General features: G+C 47.7%; 1 protein-coding gene across 1 annotated transcript in view; it reads right to left on the bottom strand.

The window, feature by feature from the left end:
* Positions 1-14,993, bottom strand: part of NPC1 (NPC intracellular cholesterol transporter 1) — a 43,867-nt gene extending 28,874 nt beyond the window's left edge. The window contains 4 exon segments of the mRNA XM_018039477.1: positions 966-1,141; positions 3,208-3,314; positions 4,418-4,540; positions 14,789-14,993. Of these exon segments, the coding sequence (XP_017894966.1) occupies positions 966-1,141; positions 3,208-3,314; positions 4,418-4,540; positions 14,789-14,845 (463 nt within the window). The 5' untranslated portion in view covers positions 14,846-14,993.

The raw sequence follows: 16,401 nt of genomic DNA, 5'->3' as shown, positions 1-16,401 counted from the left end.
TTCATAAACTTACTGACTATTTGTATAAATACCATCCTCAGAAAAATGTTTGCTCAGATTCTTTGCCCATTTTTAATTGGGTTATTTTCTTTTTGAGTTGTCAGAGGTCTTCATATATTCTGGTCACAAGTCCTTCATTAAATACATGCTTTGCAAATATTTCTGCCTCTTTTTGATGGTGTCCATCAAAGCGCAAGCTTTTTATTAAATTTTTTGGTTATATTTTTAATTGATCATTATAGTAACTGACTACAGTTGCTCTTATAGTCAACAACTTTGCTGAATTCTCATTCTCTCATTTTACTGTTTTGGGGCCCGATCTTTATTCAGCTGCATCTAGTCTATCTTTTAATCCACTTGCATGACTATTTCTCATTAACTGGATCTTCCAGTTGGTTCTGTTTCTAATCTGTTCATTCTCTTTCCCTAGGGTCCTACTCTTTCAGAACTCTTTCATTTCGGTCGTTTTCAACAAACACGACGTGGTCTTTTTCAGACCGTTCCGTGATCTTCAGTTGCTGGGATACCTTTCTCCTGTTTGTCACACCTGCTTACTTTCCCTTATGGTGACTGGTTTCTTCACAGGCAAAATCTCTCTCCCAACTAGGTCTCCCTTCCACCCATCTCTGCAGTCTTGCAATAACTCATGAAGTTATGCATTTCATGTCCAACAGAACCAAAGTCCAAATGGTTGCTAAAATGGATAGAAATAAGCTTGCACAAACTAAAAATTTCCATGAGGGAACTTACAGTTAGGAAGGAGTTAAAGCAAATACTTTAAGGAGATCGTTTCATAGGTTGTAGCTCAAGTCCCAGAAGACAAGCAAAGCAACAACTCACATTTCCACTGGCATTTCAGTGCTAACGGAACTGAGAACTGTCCTTTTTCACAGAGCTGACAGGACAACTTGATCCACTGTCCTGATATCAAATCTAAAAGAGGGATAATTTAAAAGTTTACTTACCATTGGCAAAACGCTCTCCAACATAGTACTGTAATTCTTTTACATTTGTTCTCGTCTCATTCGTAGTAGGATCAACATAATCTTCAGCCACTGTAACATTCAGAAACTGACTTTGTCGAGGGCTACATGTCAGCTCACAAAACAGGTTCACTAGGTTATAAAAACAGGATGGACATCTAAAGAAAAAGCAAACCATTCTGAATGATCTCGTGGATAACAGGGCCAGCAAAAAGATGATTTAAAATACACAAAGACTATTTAAGATTTATTGTAATTCGGCAAATGGATTACCATAGGGACATATTAAACACAGCAATTCCAAACCTAAAACCTCGTGTTAAAATAAAGACACCTCTTTAAAAACCACCCTAATTACTAACATTTGTGCTGCCCAGATGTAATTTCAAGAAATAAATGCTCTCTGAATCCTGCACTTTATAATTCGGTCATGTTTCCTGTATCTTGAAGCCAAAAGGACTTAGGACTGCCATGGTGACATTCTGATTGAAAATAAAAAAGGGGGAAAATGAGATTTACACATTAGTGCTTTCATCTCGGAACCTACTGAAGGGCTCTCGTTCAAGCCCCAGATAACCTTAGGCCGTCCCTAAACTCAACAGGATTCCCCATGATTAAAGATGAAAGAACAGCAGCGGTGTTCTCCAGCTACATGCATTTCAGAAGCATCTGGTTTTCAAAAGAACCACAAGCTGTCCTCTGTTAAGCTTCTCATGTTGACCAGTTATGTGGCAGAAGCCCTCGGTCTTCCCCTTTAGTTCCCTGTTATCTGCAAGAGCTAGTCCTTCATCAGGCTTGCATTCTTGCAACACAACCAATCCAGACTGGCCCCCATTCTGCTCCCATCCAGATGACCACACATGACACAGAACAAGGATGGTCTGGTCTCAGCCTTCAAAGTGCCGGTCTCGTGGGACACACCTGGCGGTCTGGTGGTTAAGACTCCTCGCTTTCAACGTTAAGAGGCATGGGTTCTATCCCTGGTCAGGGAACTAAACTAAGATCCCACACGCTGCACGGCACGGCCAAAAATAAAACAAAAGCCTGCAGTCTAGTGGAGGAGCAGACACACACACTGACTTGCTTTCAGGAGTCCCACGCTTTACTGTGACAGACAGGAATGATAATTACACCACCTGAACAGAAATCACTCCAGGGGTCCACTGCTTCCTACCACTTTCCAGAAATTACAAACTTCTCTCCATGGCACTCCACTTAACTTCTACAGTCATCAGTTTGGACAGCTGCACGATATTCCATATTAGCATCTAATTGCTCTTACAAATAAAGCTTTGCTGCCTCTGACGACACGGGAAATACTTGGCTATCTTTTGATGCTGATGCCCATAATGCCTCACGTAGAGTAGATGCTAAATAAATGTATTTGGCCGAATGACAGCTTCAATCTGGCTCCAGCAAGAACCATGAGATTTCCTTCCATAAGATACACTGGCCTGATTAGAGTCTCAACTCTAATGCTCTAATCAGATCTATTACTACATTGTATGTTGTCCTCACAGAACATACAGAGGGATGGTTTTTCGCTCCACAATGCCAACTGGGAATCTGGCAAGAAACAAGGATGCCCACTGGAGGCCTGTCACCTGCAGTGAGACCTGCATAGAGAAGCATGTGGCCTTCTCTCCACCTGCATCGGGGGCTCACAACGTGCTGCTCGGAAGGCCACCACCAGCTCACTCTTCTCACATTTGAAAACTACTGGGTAAGCTTGGAGAACATCTTATTATGCGGCCCTTTTCACTGCCCCAGTCACAGAGAACACAGTGGACAGCAAACTAACTTTGACAAAACCAGCCAACTCTGCCAGATCAGGCTTGTGAACAGTCCCAAGAGGCAGGCTCCAATGAGGAAGAGAGAACCATGCAGAAAACAGGGGAGGCAGGTGACGCAGGGGACTGTGTGGAGGAGGGTCTGGGGTCAAAGACCCGGGCAGGATCCCCGCAACCTCTCCTCTCCACTGTGCCAAGGGGCTCAAGTCTGAAAGGACCTAGACCCCAGTGCAGGTCCCCTTTGGGGGGAAGACATCTCAGAAGCAAACCAAGTAGCAACTCGGAATGTAACGAGAGCGAGAACGAAGTCTGATCATTACTACTTTATCAGAAGTTCCTCTTTATCTCTGAGAAGTCCTAAGATAGCATTCTTAAAATGAAACAAGAACTAACTTTCAAACCCATTTTCTCTGCATGCCTGGCAGTCAACCCACCTGGACAGAAACTGCAGAGGCAGCTGCAGGTTGTCTTTCAGTGTGTGAAGCTGCTGGACATCACAGCAAAGCCTGACTTCGCCAAAGAAGAACCCTGGACAGAGCTCCTTTCGGGAGAGAAAACATGAACATCAGAGTAGCCAAGTTAAATTAACACAAACGCTCCTCAAAGAGATCAGTTTATGCACATCATCCTTTTTTAGGTACACAAGGATGACACCTATTTGCAAAGTTCTTGCAGAATTCTTTTAAAAGGCGATCAAACTGGGATGACCCAGAGAGAAGATATGGGGAGGGAGGTGAGAGGGGGCTCAGGGTTGGGAATTCATGTACACCCGTGATGGATTCATAATGTAGGGCAAAACCAATACAGTATTGTAAAGTAAAAAAATAAAATAAACATTTTTTAAAGATAAAAAATAAATAAATAAAAGGCGATCAAATAAAAGCTGATATAGATAATCAGCAATTCACAAAAGTAGAGGCAGTACAGACATTTCCATTTTTTTTCTTATTGGGAAGCTCGCTCTCTTTCCTTGACAATCATTTTACCTCTTTTTCGGTTACTTGGTTATGTTTAACCAGAATGCTATTTTCTGTGAGTCACTCCAGGAAAAGTCAAATGCCTTTAAAAACTGTGATGGAAGAAGCAAATAAGTCCAGAAGACCTGCTACCGTGTCAGCTGGATTTTAGATAACTGCAGCCTCTAAAGCCAGCCTTTTAACCTGGATTTTTCCAGTTCTTTTCTAATATCCCTGTGTATCAGGGATGGTAAAAGAGACAAGAAACAGATTCCTGGTGGCAGTCAAAGGTCACAGGCTCTCGGTGGAAACTGGAGGAACCTCGAAAGTGAACAGAGGACAAGCGAGTCACAGCCACTCAGCAGCCTTGTCTAGGAACAAAAGGGACTAACTCTGAGTAACTCTGAGTGTATTTTGAAGAAGCTGCAAAGAGCAACATGGGAGGTACCAAGACCACGTCCCTCAGTAGTAACCTGCTACTGGGAAACTTTATGAGCAAGGCATAGTCAACCCCAGAAAAATGACGCCTGCAGAGTTAGTATGTTATCTTCTCTGTGCTACAGGTGAGAATCTGGGACAAGAGAAGCCCGTTCATTCCACCTCGACCCCCACCCCACGGGGAATATTTACAGTGTAACTGCAGAGGATCTCTGATTAGTGTTTCGTGTTCCCAAGACTGCTCACTCACCTGCACTAGGTCATAGCCATTATGTGGCAATGGATTTGGTGGCCCAGAATATCTGCAGTTGTATCTCTTATCTCCAGATGCGATTCCACACTCCCCATACCAAATGCAGGATTGTGAAAATACCTGCAAAAGTCAACAGAAAACGGTTCATTAGGGCCTCAGGGATAACACAAATTTCAACAGCAAAAAATGCCCTCATTCACAGAAGCGTCCAACAGTACCTGCCAAGCGAAGTAAAAGCCAGAGGCACCAGTTAGTTGAACATTTTGAAAGCATTATTTAAACCCAAAGCTCAATGCTGGAGAAGACTCTTGAGAGTCCCTTGGACAGAAAGGCCATCAAACCAGTCAATCCTAAAGGAAATCAACCCTGAATATTCATTGGAAGGACTGGTCTGAAGATGAAGCTCCAATACTTTGGCCACCTGATATGAAGAGCTGACTTCATACTGGAAAAGACCCTGAGGCTGGGAAACAGTGAGGGCAGGAGGAGAAGCGGGAGGCAGAGGATGAGATGGTTGGATGGCATCATCAACTCAATGGACAAGAGTCTGAACAAACTCCAGGAGACAGTGAAGGACAGGGAAGCCGAGCATGTCGCAGTCCATGGGGGCACAGAAGAGGTGGACACCACTTAGCAAATGAACAACAACAAAGTCCAAAACGGACTTGTGAAGTCAATCAGCAAAGTAATAGAAATTACTTACGTGATTTCTACTTCCTGCTAGGTTATTTATTAAGGGGAAGTGACAGTTCCATACAAGAATCACTATCAATCAGTGTAGAGGAAAGCAAGATAGTACGCCAGTCTATGATTACTAAGGCTCTATTTTTACACATCAGGATAAGGAACTGAGTCAGGTGTAATAACGAAAGAACAGTTCCATATCTGCTAAGGTTAATTAATATCAGCACACCATGAGTTATGTAGGAAAAAAAAAAACCAACCCATGAGGAGGAGGAACAGGAATGAGTATCTTGTCCTTGAGTTTAAGTAAAACGCAAGAAATGTGCATACTTTAAGGAAAATCATCTCAGAATCCTGAAAACATGTAAAACCTCTTGCATAAAGATTTCTCAAGGGCCGTTTCTATTCCCCATGTGAGAGTCACATGGCATCAGAAAAGTCAGGGGGGTGCACGAGTATGACTCATCTCGTTAGCAAGGCCACCAAGCTCCGCCAAGCTGGCCAGGGTCACGGCTGGCATGACTGTGCAGGCAGCTGTCCCGGAGGGAAACAGCGGCTTTTGAGAAGTAACCATGGCTTCCGAGGTGCCTGATGGAAAAGCCATTTTTGAAAAATGGGCACAGATGCAAGACAGTGAACTGTCTCCAGGGACAAGGGCACGTGACCCACACACCCTGCAAGGAGCTGAGCGGCGCTGGTCCCTGATGAAAAGACACGAACCTCTCAACAGGCCCTGAAAACATGGGAGGAAAAGCAGGCAGGAGATGGAGGGGTGCTGGGGGGGAAACCTAAGGGCCCACAAGACTTGTCTCTGAATTCATCCTTTCGATATTTTAAACCAGCAATTATGCCTTACCTCAGCTTGATTCATTAAGTCATAGGTTTAGGCCACAAGGGAGGGAGGGAATTTATACAAATGAGGAAGCGACAAGCATTCAGCAATGCCACGTCCCAAACCTTTGGCAAGAACTTACAAAATTCCACCATTCCTATATAAAAAGAATCATAATTTTGTCTGTAAACCCAGGGGTTCTAGGAAAAGTACTGCTCTTTCCGATTCTGGGTTTCCCACTAAAAGGCCATCATCCATCTACTGAAGTGTGGAAAGGCAAGTAAGCCAAGGAGGGTAACAACTACTGATGTTGACCTGTAACTTACATACTAGGGACCCACCCCTTGGAATTCTCACCTCACCCCACCCCACCCCTCTTGCACAGAATTCTCAACAGACCAACAGGGCAAGCAGGTGCTGGCCAAGGGGCACTCGGGCTCATCACCCGCAGGAGTGACAGGAATCCAGTCAAAGAAAACCCCCGCACCTCTCGCATGACTAACAGACGGGCATCTGGAGTCTCTGCTCCCCTTCCTCAGCACTCGGCGCTCTACGGGACAATAAAGATGACCCAATGCTCTCTGGGTCCTATTTACAAGGTCACCCTTCATAATCTACACCATCTGTTTCAAAGCAAAGGTGTTTCTACCCACCAGGCAGAAGAGATGGGGCTGGAGAATGAGCTTGAGGGGCGGGAGCTCAGGAGTCCTGGGCCCTGATCCTTAATAAATGCTGAGCCCAGCTGCACCTGGAGCGAGTCACCCAGCTGTGCTGAGGAGGAGTCTCCCGCCTCCTACTCACTCCTGACCACCCCCGACCCCGGTTACGGCACAGTTCAGGTGGGAAGACTGAATTCAGGAATAAATGAGAAAGCACTCAGAAAGCCAGAAAGCACCACCCATCAAATGGAAGGAATCATTCTCCACGTTTTACGAGAAGTATATGGGACTTCACCAAAGAGGTTCAAAGACCTGAACAAAATAAACAAGCTGAAGCTTCTTCCAGGCCAGGAAAAAACTGGGCTTGAGTCGTTGCTCTTGTGTGCTTTCCCAAGTCATCTGCTTGAAGAGGCATGAACCAGAGAGGCCCAAAGGTGCTCACAGGCCACCTGCTGGGTGTCAGGCACTGCTTTAACTGCTCTCACCTTGTGAACCCAACACAATCTTACAGCATGAGCGAAAGGGCAGTGTTTTGTTTTTGTTTTTGTTTTTTCTTCTTCTTTTTATGGTTGGACCATGCCAAGTGAGATTAGCTCCTCGAACAGGAATAGAACCCCTGCCCCCTGCCGTGGAAGCCTGGAGTCTTAACCACTGGACCACCACTGAAGTCCCTAGAAGGTGCTATTATTACGCACAATTTACAGATGAACAAACAGAAGCAGAATTTGAATCCAAGAGCAGCAGAGGCAGGATTCAAACCAGAACTTTCTAGTTCCAGAAACACTCTCTCAACAAGATACAATTAACCCTTTAATGAAGGTCCTTGCTCTGGCATCAGCCTCCCCCAACCCTGTGCAGGCACGCAATCCTCTGAGCTCACGTGCATGGCTGCACCGGTTGGGGAGGCCTCGTGCCCACCTCCAGGCTCTCCGCCTCCCCTCGGCTCAACTACAGCTGAAACCCAAGCGCCTCCTTCTGCCCCAGGCCTGGCAGCTGCCACGGTCCCAAGCCTCTGCGGGGACCTCCACCACCTGGCCCTACTCTTGTCCACATGTTCAACCTCATCCCCATGTTGGTCCTTTCACCTGCTCCTCCCATAAAGGCAGTGCCATTTCCTTCGCTGCTCAAAACTCACCTCAGCTACACTTCCAACAACAACAGCTGAGATGCTCACAAGGAAACCAATCCTTCCTCCATCACCAGGCCCTCTTCAGCAGGGTTTAAAGCCCAGGGTCCTCTCCACCAGCCTCCAGGAAGCCTCCCTGGTGAAGTCTCCCCCACCCTTGCCTTCCTTGAATCCTCCCCTGGGAGCCCACAGGCCTCCTCTGTCCACCTCATCACCTCCCTCCACCTGGTCTGTTCCCACGGACGCCACCTCCACCACGCCCACCCCATGGCACCCGGCAGCCAGCCACTGGCTCAACCCCACAACAGGTCTGTGAATCTAAAATAACACCATTTCACAGATGAGGAAACCGAGGGTTACACAGGCAGGTAAAGTGACTCCTCTGAGGCCACATCTGAGAAATGGGAGAGCCAGGCCTGGCTGGTTTGGAAGCTGGAGCGCTTCCTCCTTACGCTGCACCGGGGTCACTCCTCCGTGGACCACTGACTGGGCCGTGCTCATCTCTGCAGCCACTCTAGAACCTAGCTGCAGTCTCAATGACCGGAATTTCCAGTCTCCAAATGGCCACAGCACTGCATCGGCCAGGACTTTATTAACAAAGATGAGGGCTGCACCTTGAGATCCCTGGAAGATTCCCTGGAATGTGAGGGTGGCAGGAGCCGACACCCAGACCAAGGGCTTGGGCACAGGCCACACACCTGTCTTCCAGGGAACCACGTGATTTCCAAAGGCAAGGTGACTGGGTGAGAGCTGACTTTACTGATAACAAGAACACCTGTTGCTGCTTCATACCCATACTCCCCTGGAAGGGCAGATCCTGCTGATATTGAAAGTCACCAAGGTTTGAGTTCTGCCAGGACTCCAAGGGGGGCTTCCCTGCTGGCTCAGAGGTAAAGAATCCGCATGCAATGCAGGAGATTCAAGTTCGATCCCTGGGTCGGGAAGATCACCTGGAGAAGGGCATGGCAACCCACTCCAGTATTCTTGCCTGGGGAATCCCATGGACACACACACACAGCTCCAAGGGCACCAGACCACATGTGAGCTCAGCACTGGGGATGGTTGGTGGTGGCTGCACGACACCTGATATACCTAATGTCCCTGAGTGTACTTTAAAACCATGAACTTTATGCGTATTTTGACATAAAACATGAGCTCATATGTCCTTCACCAGTTAAGAGAAAAGTCCAGTGGCAAGGACTGCAGAGAGCATGTTCTTGGTTATACTGAGATTAAATAGAGTAGAGTGACCATCAGTTGAAACACCATGGGTCTGAATGTCACTAACACACCCAGCATCTCTAGCAAGAAGCGTTGCAAAAGCTCCACTGAGCGGGGCAGTGGGGTATAGTGCGGGGGACAAGCCCAAAGAAGGATAATTCTTCCTAGTTCATCTCATGGGCACTGACCAGTCTCTTACAGGGTGACTCGTGACCACAAGAACTATCTTATTTAAGCATTTAAACATTTGACCGATTCCTAAGAAGTCAAAAATAAATGATCGTAGATTTTAATTACAGAATACCCACCGATCACAATTATTCAGACATCACAAGTATACGTGAGATAACAGGGGCCACCCCTTTCAGCTCTCTACCCCTATCCCATTCCTCAGATTTAACAAATGTTGATGTATTAGATCCTGGTCTTCCAGGCTTTCAATTTCCCCCAATAGGCAAACCTATATAGCACCTGCGCAAACACAAGTGAATTCACTTTTAAACACATATTCTCAAGCAAATCTCGATTACCCTCCATGACTGGCTCTACTTGAACTAACTGTATTTATCCTGGTCCCCAAGGACAGACTTAGCCCTTGTCTGCTGTCCCTTGTTTTCTCCACAGATTTCAGTCTCCCCCTAACCGCCACATCTTGGGACAGCCTCCCTTTTTACAAGCCTCACTGCCAACACTGAATTTCACTCTGACTCTTTTCACCTGGTCTGGGTGAGCTGTCCTGGGGAGAGGGAGGTGGTGCTATTATTATGTCCAACTTACAGATGAGCAAACCTCAGATGTGGCCTCAGAGGTGCTCACGGGCATCCCTCCTCAATGCTCAAGCCACCAGGCATCCTGCACCCAGAGCTCTGTACACTCCCGATCCATTAGCTCCCCTGTGGATCCACCAGGACTAGCTGGATAAACTTTTCCTTTTTTCTTTTTAATTTAATATTTATTTATTTGGGCTTCCTTGGTGGCTCAGACTGAAGAATCTGCCTGCAATGTGGGGGACCTGCACTGGATCTCTGGGTTGGGAAGATCCCCTGGAGAAGGGAATAGCAACCTACTCCAGTATTCTTGCCTGGACAATCCCATGGACAGAGGAGCCTGGTGGGCTACAGTCTATGGGGTCAAAAAGAGCCGGACATGACTGAGCGACTAACACACACACACACACACATACGTGTTTATTTGGCTGAACTGGGTCTTAGTTTCGGCTCATGGGATCTTTGTCGCAGCATTTGGACTCTTTAGTTGCAGTACTTGGGGTTTCCTTCCCTGACCAGGGGTGGAACCCAGGCCTGCTGCATTGGAAGCACAGAGTCTTAGCCACTGGACCACGCAGGGAAGTTCCTAAACTTTTCCTAAGACAGCCAGATACCGTATTAAATATGGTAGGCTTGTGAGCCCAAAGGTGTCTGTGGTACATACTCAATCTTGTCTGCCGTAACTCAAAAGTAACCACAAACAGCAGGTAAAACATGGGCATGGGTATGTCCCAAGAAAACCATCCACAACTAATTTGCAGGCTCCTGCTCCAGGATGAAACAGAATTCATATATTTATGAGAATGGAGAAGTTGTGTATGTGGGCAGAGGTTGCAAGAGTATTTTCTTGCTGGTGTCTTGACTCCCCTGTAAGACTGTAGAATCCTAAAGGGCAGAGCTTGGGGGTTATACTTCCTCTGAAATCTTAATATCTCATCCAGTGCTCCCTGATTCAGAAAACATCCAAACGTACATGAGTTAAAGGAACTTGACTGGATTATGTAAGAAGTGACTTTGGCTTTAACACAGAATTTAGTACAAGGCTAGGATGTCTCTACTTTTAAAGGTTAGGCTATACGGCTATTTCACAACATGCTCTAAAATTTAATTAATGGATATGTGACTGCATAGGGAAGTATCTTTCAATAATAATAGGAATAGCTCAGGACAGTTTTAAAAAGAAAATGCCCCTGCTGCTATTGTCAGCAACTCTGGCAGACTCTAACTGGGAGCTCCATGAAAGCACATCTCATCACATGGAGAAGCTCTGATCATCAGCAACAGAATCCTATACTTTAGGCTGTTAAGTAACTCATGTTCAGTTGCTCACTGAACATCAACCGGGTTCTGGGCATAAAGCTGAGTGAGTTCTCCTTCCTCGCCTGGGTTCTTTATCAGACACCCCATGGAGTATCATCGCACACTTTTACAGGTAAGAAAACTAGAGCTCAGAGAGGATTCTCCAAGGTCACCTGGCTGGTAAGTGACAAAAGCAATAATGAGAACCAAGGTTTTGAATGCTAAGGGAGGCATACTCCCTCCCATTCCCCCAACCATGCCCATCCCACAGCTACTGCACTGTTCGAACTCCAGCTCGGCTTGTACACTGATGTATCCTTAGATTGTGACAACATGCCAGGGATGCGCTGGCCCGTCCACTACCATGCCCCTCGTGCTACACAGGACTGTTCACTTGCATAACTAGTGACCACCCTTTACATACAACTCCAGGGAGCTGTCAAGTCCTGACTCACTTCCTCAGGATCTAGGACTGTCCCCAGCCCCATGCCTGTAACCTGGCCAGCCCACGCAGGTGGAGTGCAGGGCCTGGTCCCTTCACCTCTGCTGATGTACTGGATGAGGAAAGCTCCAGGAGACATGCCCAGCTTCAGCTCTGCTGAGGGCTGGAATACCAGGGCTGGTCTGGTCAGTCAGGATAACCCAGGACAAGGGTGGAGGGGGTGGCCTGGAGAATGCTGTCCAGAGATTAAGCTTTGTATCCTTTGGAGTCAGGTAGGCAGATCAAATAAATATGACAGGACACGTGGGGTGGAGGCTGGACTGGTCTGACTTTTACTGACACAACTCCCTGGAATTCTGTTTTATAGCCAATCTGGGATAAACGTATCCACATAACAAATGATAATTTGTGTGAGCACCAGGCACGCCTTCCAATGGGTATTTAAGATACATTTTAGAGTTAGATGGGTTCAGCGAGTCTTCACTTTATAGATAAGCCCTGGGCTTGCAGTTTAACTGACTTGCTCAAGGTTAGACTAAACTACTAGTTTAGTCTTAGATAAGCTCCAGCACCTATGAGTTTGAAAAATAATTCAATAGCCACAAGATCAAATTAAATCCTGAAAGTGGATGGGGTTTTTTTCCCCTAAGGAATGTTTGCACAAGGTGACAAATGAACCAAGGGTTGGGCCAGCAGGCTAAATCCACTCCTGATCTATCACTGGCTTTTGGAGAACCCACACTGGAGCCAGGAACAGGCTGTGAACGTTATTGGCCAAGTGGAACATCTGCTGAACTTTAAATATGAATCATCTAGTAGGCAGAGTTGTTAACCCATTTTATAGAGGAGGCAGCTGCCTTGCCCAAAACCACTCCTGGTAAGAGGAAGCATCAAGATCTGTACCAGGTCTTTTAATGCCAAGTCTTGTGCCAGGCTGTAAATGCTTCCTCGGTGGATCAGGTGGTAAACAAACCACCTGCCACGCAGAAAAGAGAGATTCGACTCCTGGGTCAGGAATATCCCCTGGAGATGGAAATGGCAACCCACTCCAGTCTTCTTGCCTGGGAAATCCCACAGACAGAGGAGCCTGGCAGGTACAGTTCATGGGGTCTCAAAGACACAATTTAGTGACTAAACAACAACAAAACACCAAAAGCTGCTGCAGCCATTTAAATAAAGGTTTAGAACTTCAGAGGGAAGGCATTCTAGCTGGGAATAACAATGTTATAGATGATGAAGCTTCTGAACTGGACCTTGGAAGATGGGCAGGGTTTTGACAGCACTTTATTTAGCTAGAGAGCTAGCACTCTTCACAGAGCTGTGGGTGAGAAGAGCAGACGAAGCACCCGAGATCAGGTTAGAGATGGCCCACTCTAGGCTTCCGGACAGGTAACGTGTCATCCATTAACACCCTGACAAGACTCCCTTTTAGGAATGGAAGGAGGGGAAGGGTTACCCAGGAAAAAGAGTTCTTTGTTCTGGGTAATATGACAAACACTGAAGGAATACAAAGACCTATTCAGCTAGTTGTCTTCTTTTTAACCACTTGCTAATCATAACAATAATTTTTAAAAACTCATTTCCCTTGATTACTTATGTTAGTAAAATAATTGATCACAACATCAATCAAGGAATGGGGGAGACTGGGAAAGATTACCTACATTCACTCCGATTTCAGAGGCTTATTCTTCAATGCTCTCAGGCTGAAAGATGAATCCATTCCTGATCTCCTTTGGAAAAACAGTTTTAATGGCTTAATTCCTACCTAGGCCTCATTATGGTCTCTCTCCTGACTGTAATTTTTTAAAGTTTTTTTTTTTCTCTTGAGGAACTTGGACCATAATGAGGCCTAGGTAGGAATTAAGCCATTAAAACTGTTTTTCCTAAGGAGATCAGGAATGGGTTCATCTTTCAGCCTGAGGGAGCCAATCTTAAATACAACAGAAGTGTTTCCAATTCATATTCACAGACCTTCTCAAGGCTTCCAGGCGTTTTGCAAGCCACTTGTGACCAACCTCTGACCTACTCCAGAAGTCCTAGGAGGAGAGGCACTGATGGATTTCAGAGATAAGTTAAAGCTACTTAACCAGAAGCCTGCCTATTAGATCCTGACCTAAAACCGAAAGGAAACCGAACAGCTGTATTTTCAAAGCAAATAACTGCTACCATTTTTTGAGTTTTTACTACTGTGATGAGGCCCCTCCACACCATGTTACTTCAGAATCCCAATAATCCTATGATGTGTTGTTTATATTCAGTAAAAGTTCGGCTTGGAAGAGTAATGAGCCCAAAGCCACAGAGTTAGCAGGTGGTCTACGGGTTGACCCCATTCCAAACCACCTCCCGAAAACCTGCTTTTCTCTGCCTCTCCTCCCCACCAGGCACCAGACATGTGCTCTTCCAGAAGCCCACACGGCTAGCCAACCCCATCCACCCCACCACAGGAGGCCCTTCCCAGGTCAGCCTCACCCAACCCCTGCTGAGAACGATATGGTTCAAAGAGAGGTTTTTCTAGTGCAGGGAACCCCTTCATCAGCCTTCCCCTGTGACTCACTACACCCTCATCATAGACACACGCCTACGAGTGGGCACCAGGGCTCGGGATTCCCACTGGACCTGGTTTAATCAGCAGTAGATCCTCAGACATCCCTCACAATATCCAACCACACAGTTTCCAAGGAGAAAACTGTAGATACACAAATAGCAGTGAGGTGCTCACACCCAAGGCTACCAAAGCAAGGGAAAGCAGACCCAAGGGGCCAGGACTGGGAGTTCCAGGCCCATCCTCCCCAGGCCTAGGTTTGTGACAAGGCGAAATTCAATTAACCCCCCCACCTGCGGGCCTCCGTTCCCATGGATATAAAGGGAGCGGATAAGAAGTAACTTGCCTTCTCTGGAAGATCAAGTTGCCTTACGCGAAGCACTCAGGTGAGTTCCGATTTGGTGCCCGACCAACCTCTATTTACCTCCCCACTCTCTTTCATCTTTAGGGGAGAAGACGGATCTCCTAAACAAATGTATAAAGAATTCCTGTACAAATGGCAGAATGAAGGGGTTGGGGAGGCAGGATAAAATGATAAGAATCCTATCCCTTTCTACCCATTTTCTTCCTCCCTTTTTGATCCCACATCCTAAACCCAGAAATCAGATGACCACGGATGAAATGAGTTCAAAACAGGTCAGACAGGCAGCCCCCCGCTGCCACCGTCCTCCAGACCACTGGGAAGAGGACGCGGCCGGAGAAAGGCACCGGAGTCGCGGCACAGACCGCCGCCCTCCCCGACTCGCGGCCCCACCACGTCCCCCACAGCTCGCCCGGGTCGCCGGCGGCCACTCACCTGCGCCGGGCAGAAGAGCAGCAGGAGGAGGCCGAGGGCTGGGCCGCGCACGCTCATGCTGCCGCGGCGACGGGCTGCGGAGTTCGAAGAGACTTGGCTCGCAGGCTCGGCTCGGCGCCCCGGGCTGCCTCCGGGTCCCGCGCCGGCGGAGGGAGAAAACCGGGCAGCGGCTGCGGAGGGATGCGCGCGCAGGTCAGGAAGGACGAAGGCGTCGTCGGCTCCTCCCACTTCTGGGTGGAACCTGCCGAGCCAAGAACCCATCCTGGGGCGGGGCCGGAGCGGGTGAGGGCGGGGTGAGGGTGGGGTGAGGGCGGGGTGAGGGTGGGGCGAGGGCGGGAAAGAGGCGGGGCTAGTGGGGCCCGGACCGCTTCTTGTCACAGCCGGTTCCCAGTCCCCGTCTGCACTAATTCCGCTTCAGCCGCGGCGTGGGGCCAGGAACTAAGAGACGCGGGTAGAGCTGAACATTTGGAATCCGACCTGGGAAGGATATTTCTGGGGTTGTCGCAACAGTGTGTGGTTTGATGCTTGGACTCCTTTCTCCCCTTTTGGTCATTCCTCGATTGGAACTGGAAGGGCGAGGTTTTAGCAAATCGGGGTGCGTGGGGACAGTTTTCCCAATTAAGATCCCACTTCTCAGCGGACCCAATTGGCACCCCAAGCAAGTTCTCTTTCCAAACCCAGTTCCCCGAAAGGAATCGGTGCCTAGGCACTTCTAGCAAAGCGAGGGGCGGCGCCACGCGGTGGCCTGACAGTGTTGTGATCCGAGAGCTGAGCTGGCGGAGCGTGGCAGTGGCCGAGGCGATGCCTCAGAGCCGCCCAATCTCTGTTTTCTGTCCGCTCAGCCCACTTTTGAAAAAAGTTCTAGAACCACACCATCTGCTGGCGGAGCAGAGCGTGGCGGGGAACCAGCCCGCGGGAGAAGAGACGCCCCCACAACCACCCCCGGGGAAGTTTGACGCAAAGGTGGGACCAGAGTCCGTAAGTTCTGGGTGAAGTGAAGTAACACAGAGATAAAGAAGCATCTTCGTTTTTGAGCCTTATACTTTTTTTGATCTGACACTTATTTTTGTTATATGCACTTCTGGTATCATTTCCCCTCAGATGTAATTGTTAAGATCACTCAAAAGCATCAGTCATTTCCATTTTGAAGTTAGGAAAATGGATGTAAGGATCCCTCCTCCCCACAATGGAAGCCAGTGTACAATGAAAAGACTAAATACACATCTGTAGCAATGATCAAAGCCAGTGTAGGTAGGACCGTGATCAGGTGATGTTCTCAGGCTTATTCTACAAGGCGACTGTCCTTGACTGACTTTGCAGTTACTGACTTGCCTCCCCACCTCCTCAGCCTTGAAATGTACAACTGCTTGGCTGTGCACTAAACTGTAGGGGTCCCCTCTGGACATTCAGCCTTGGCAATCTCCTGGCTTCATGCATCTGCTTGCCTTCAATTGCCTGGTGTGCTCACTGATGATAATAACTTGGTATGCATCATGCTGCTAAGTCACTTCAGTCGTGTTCAACTCTGTGCGACCCCATAACGGCAGCCCAGCAGGCTCCCCCGTCCCTGGGATACTCAAGGCAAGAACACTGGAGTGGGTTGCCACTTCCTT

Source organism: Capra hircus, chromosome 24 (genome assembly GCF_001704415.2).
Source record: "Capra hircus breed San Clemente chromosome 24, ASM170441v1, whole genome shotgun sequence".
In the NCBI taxonomy this organism is placed as follows: Eukaryota; Metazoa; Chordata; class Mammalia; order Artiodactyla; family Bovidae; genus Capra; species Capra hircus.
The sequence above is the reverse complement of the archived record's forward strand: the minus strand, read 5'-3'. Positions and strand labels throughout refer to the sequence as shown.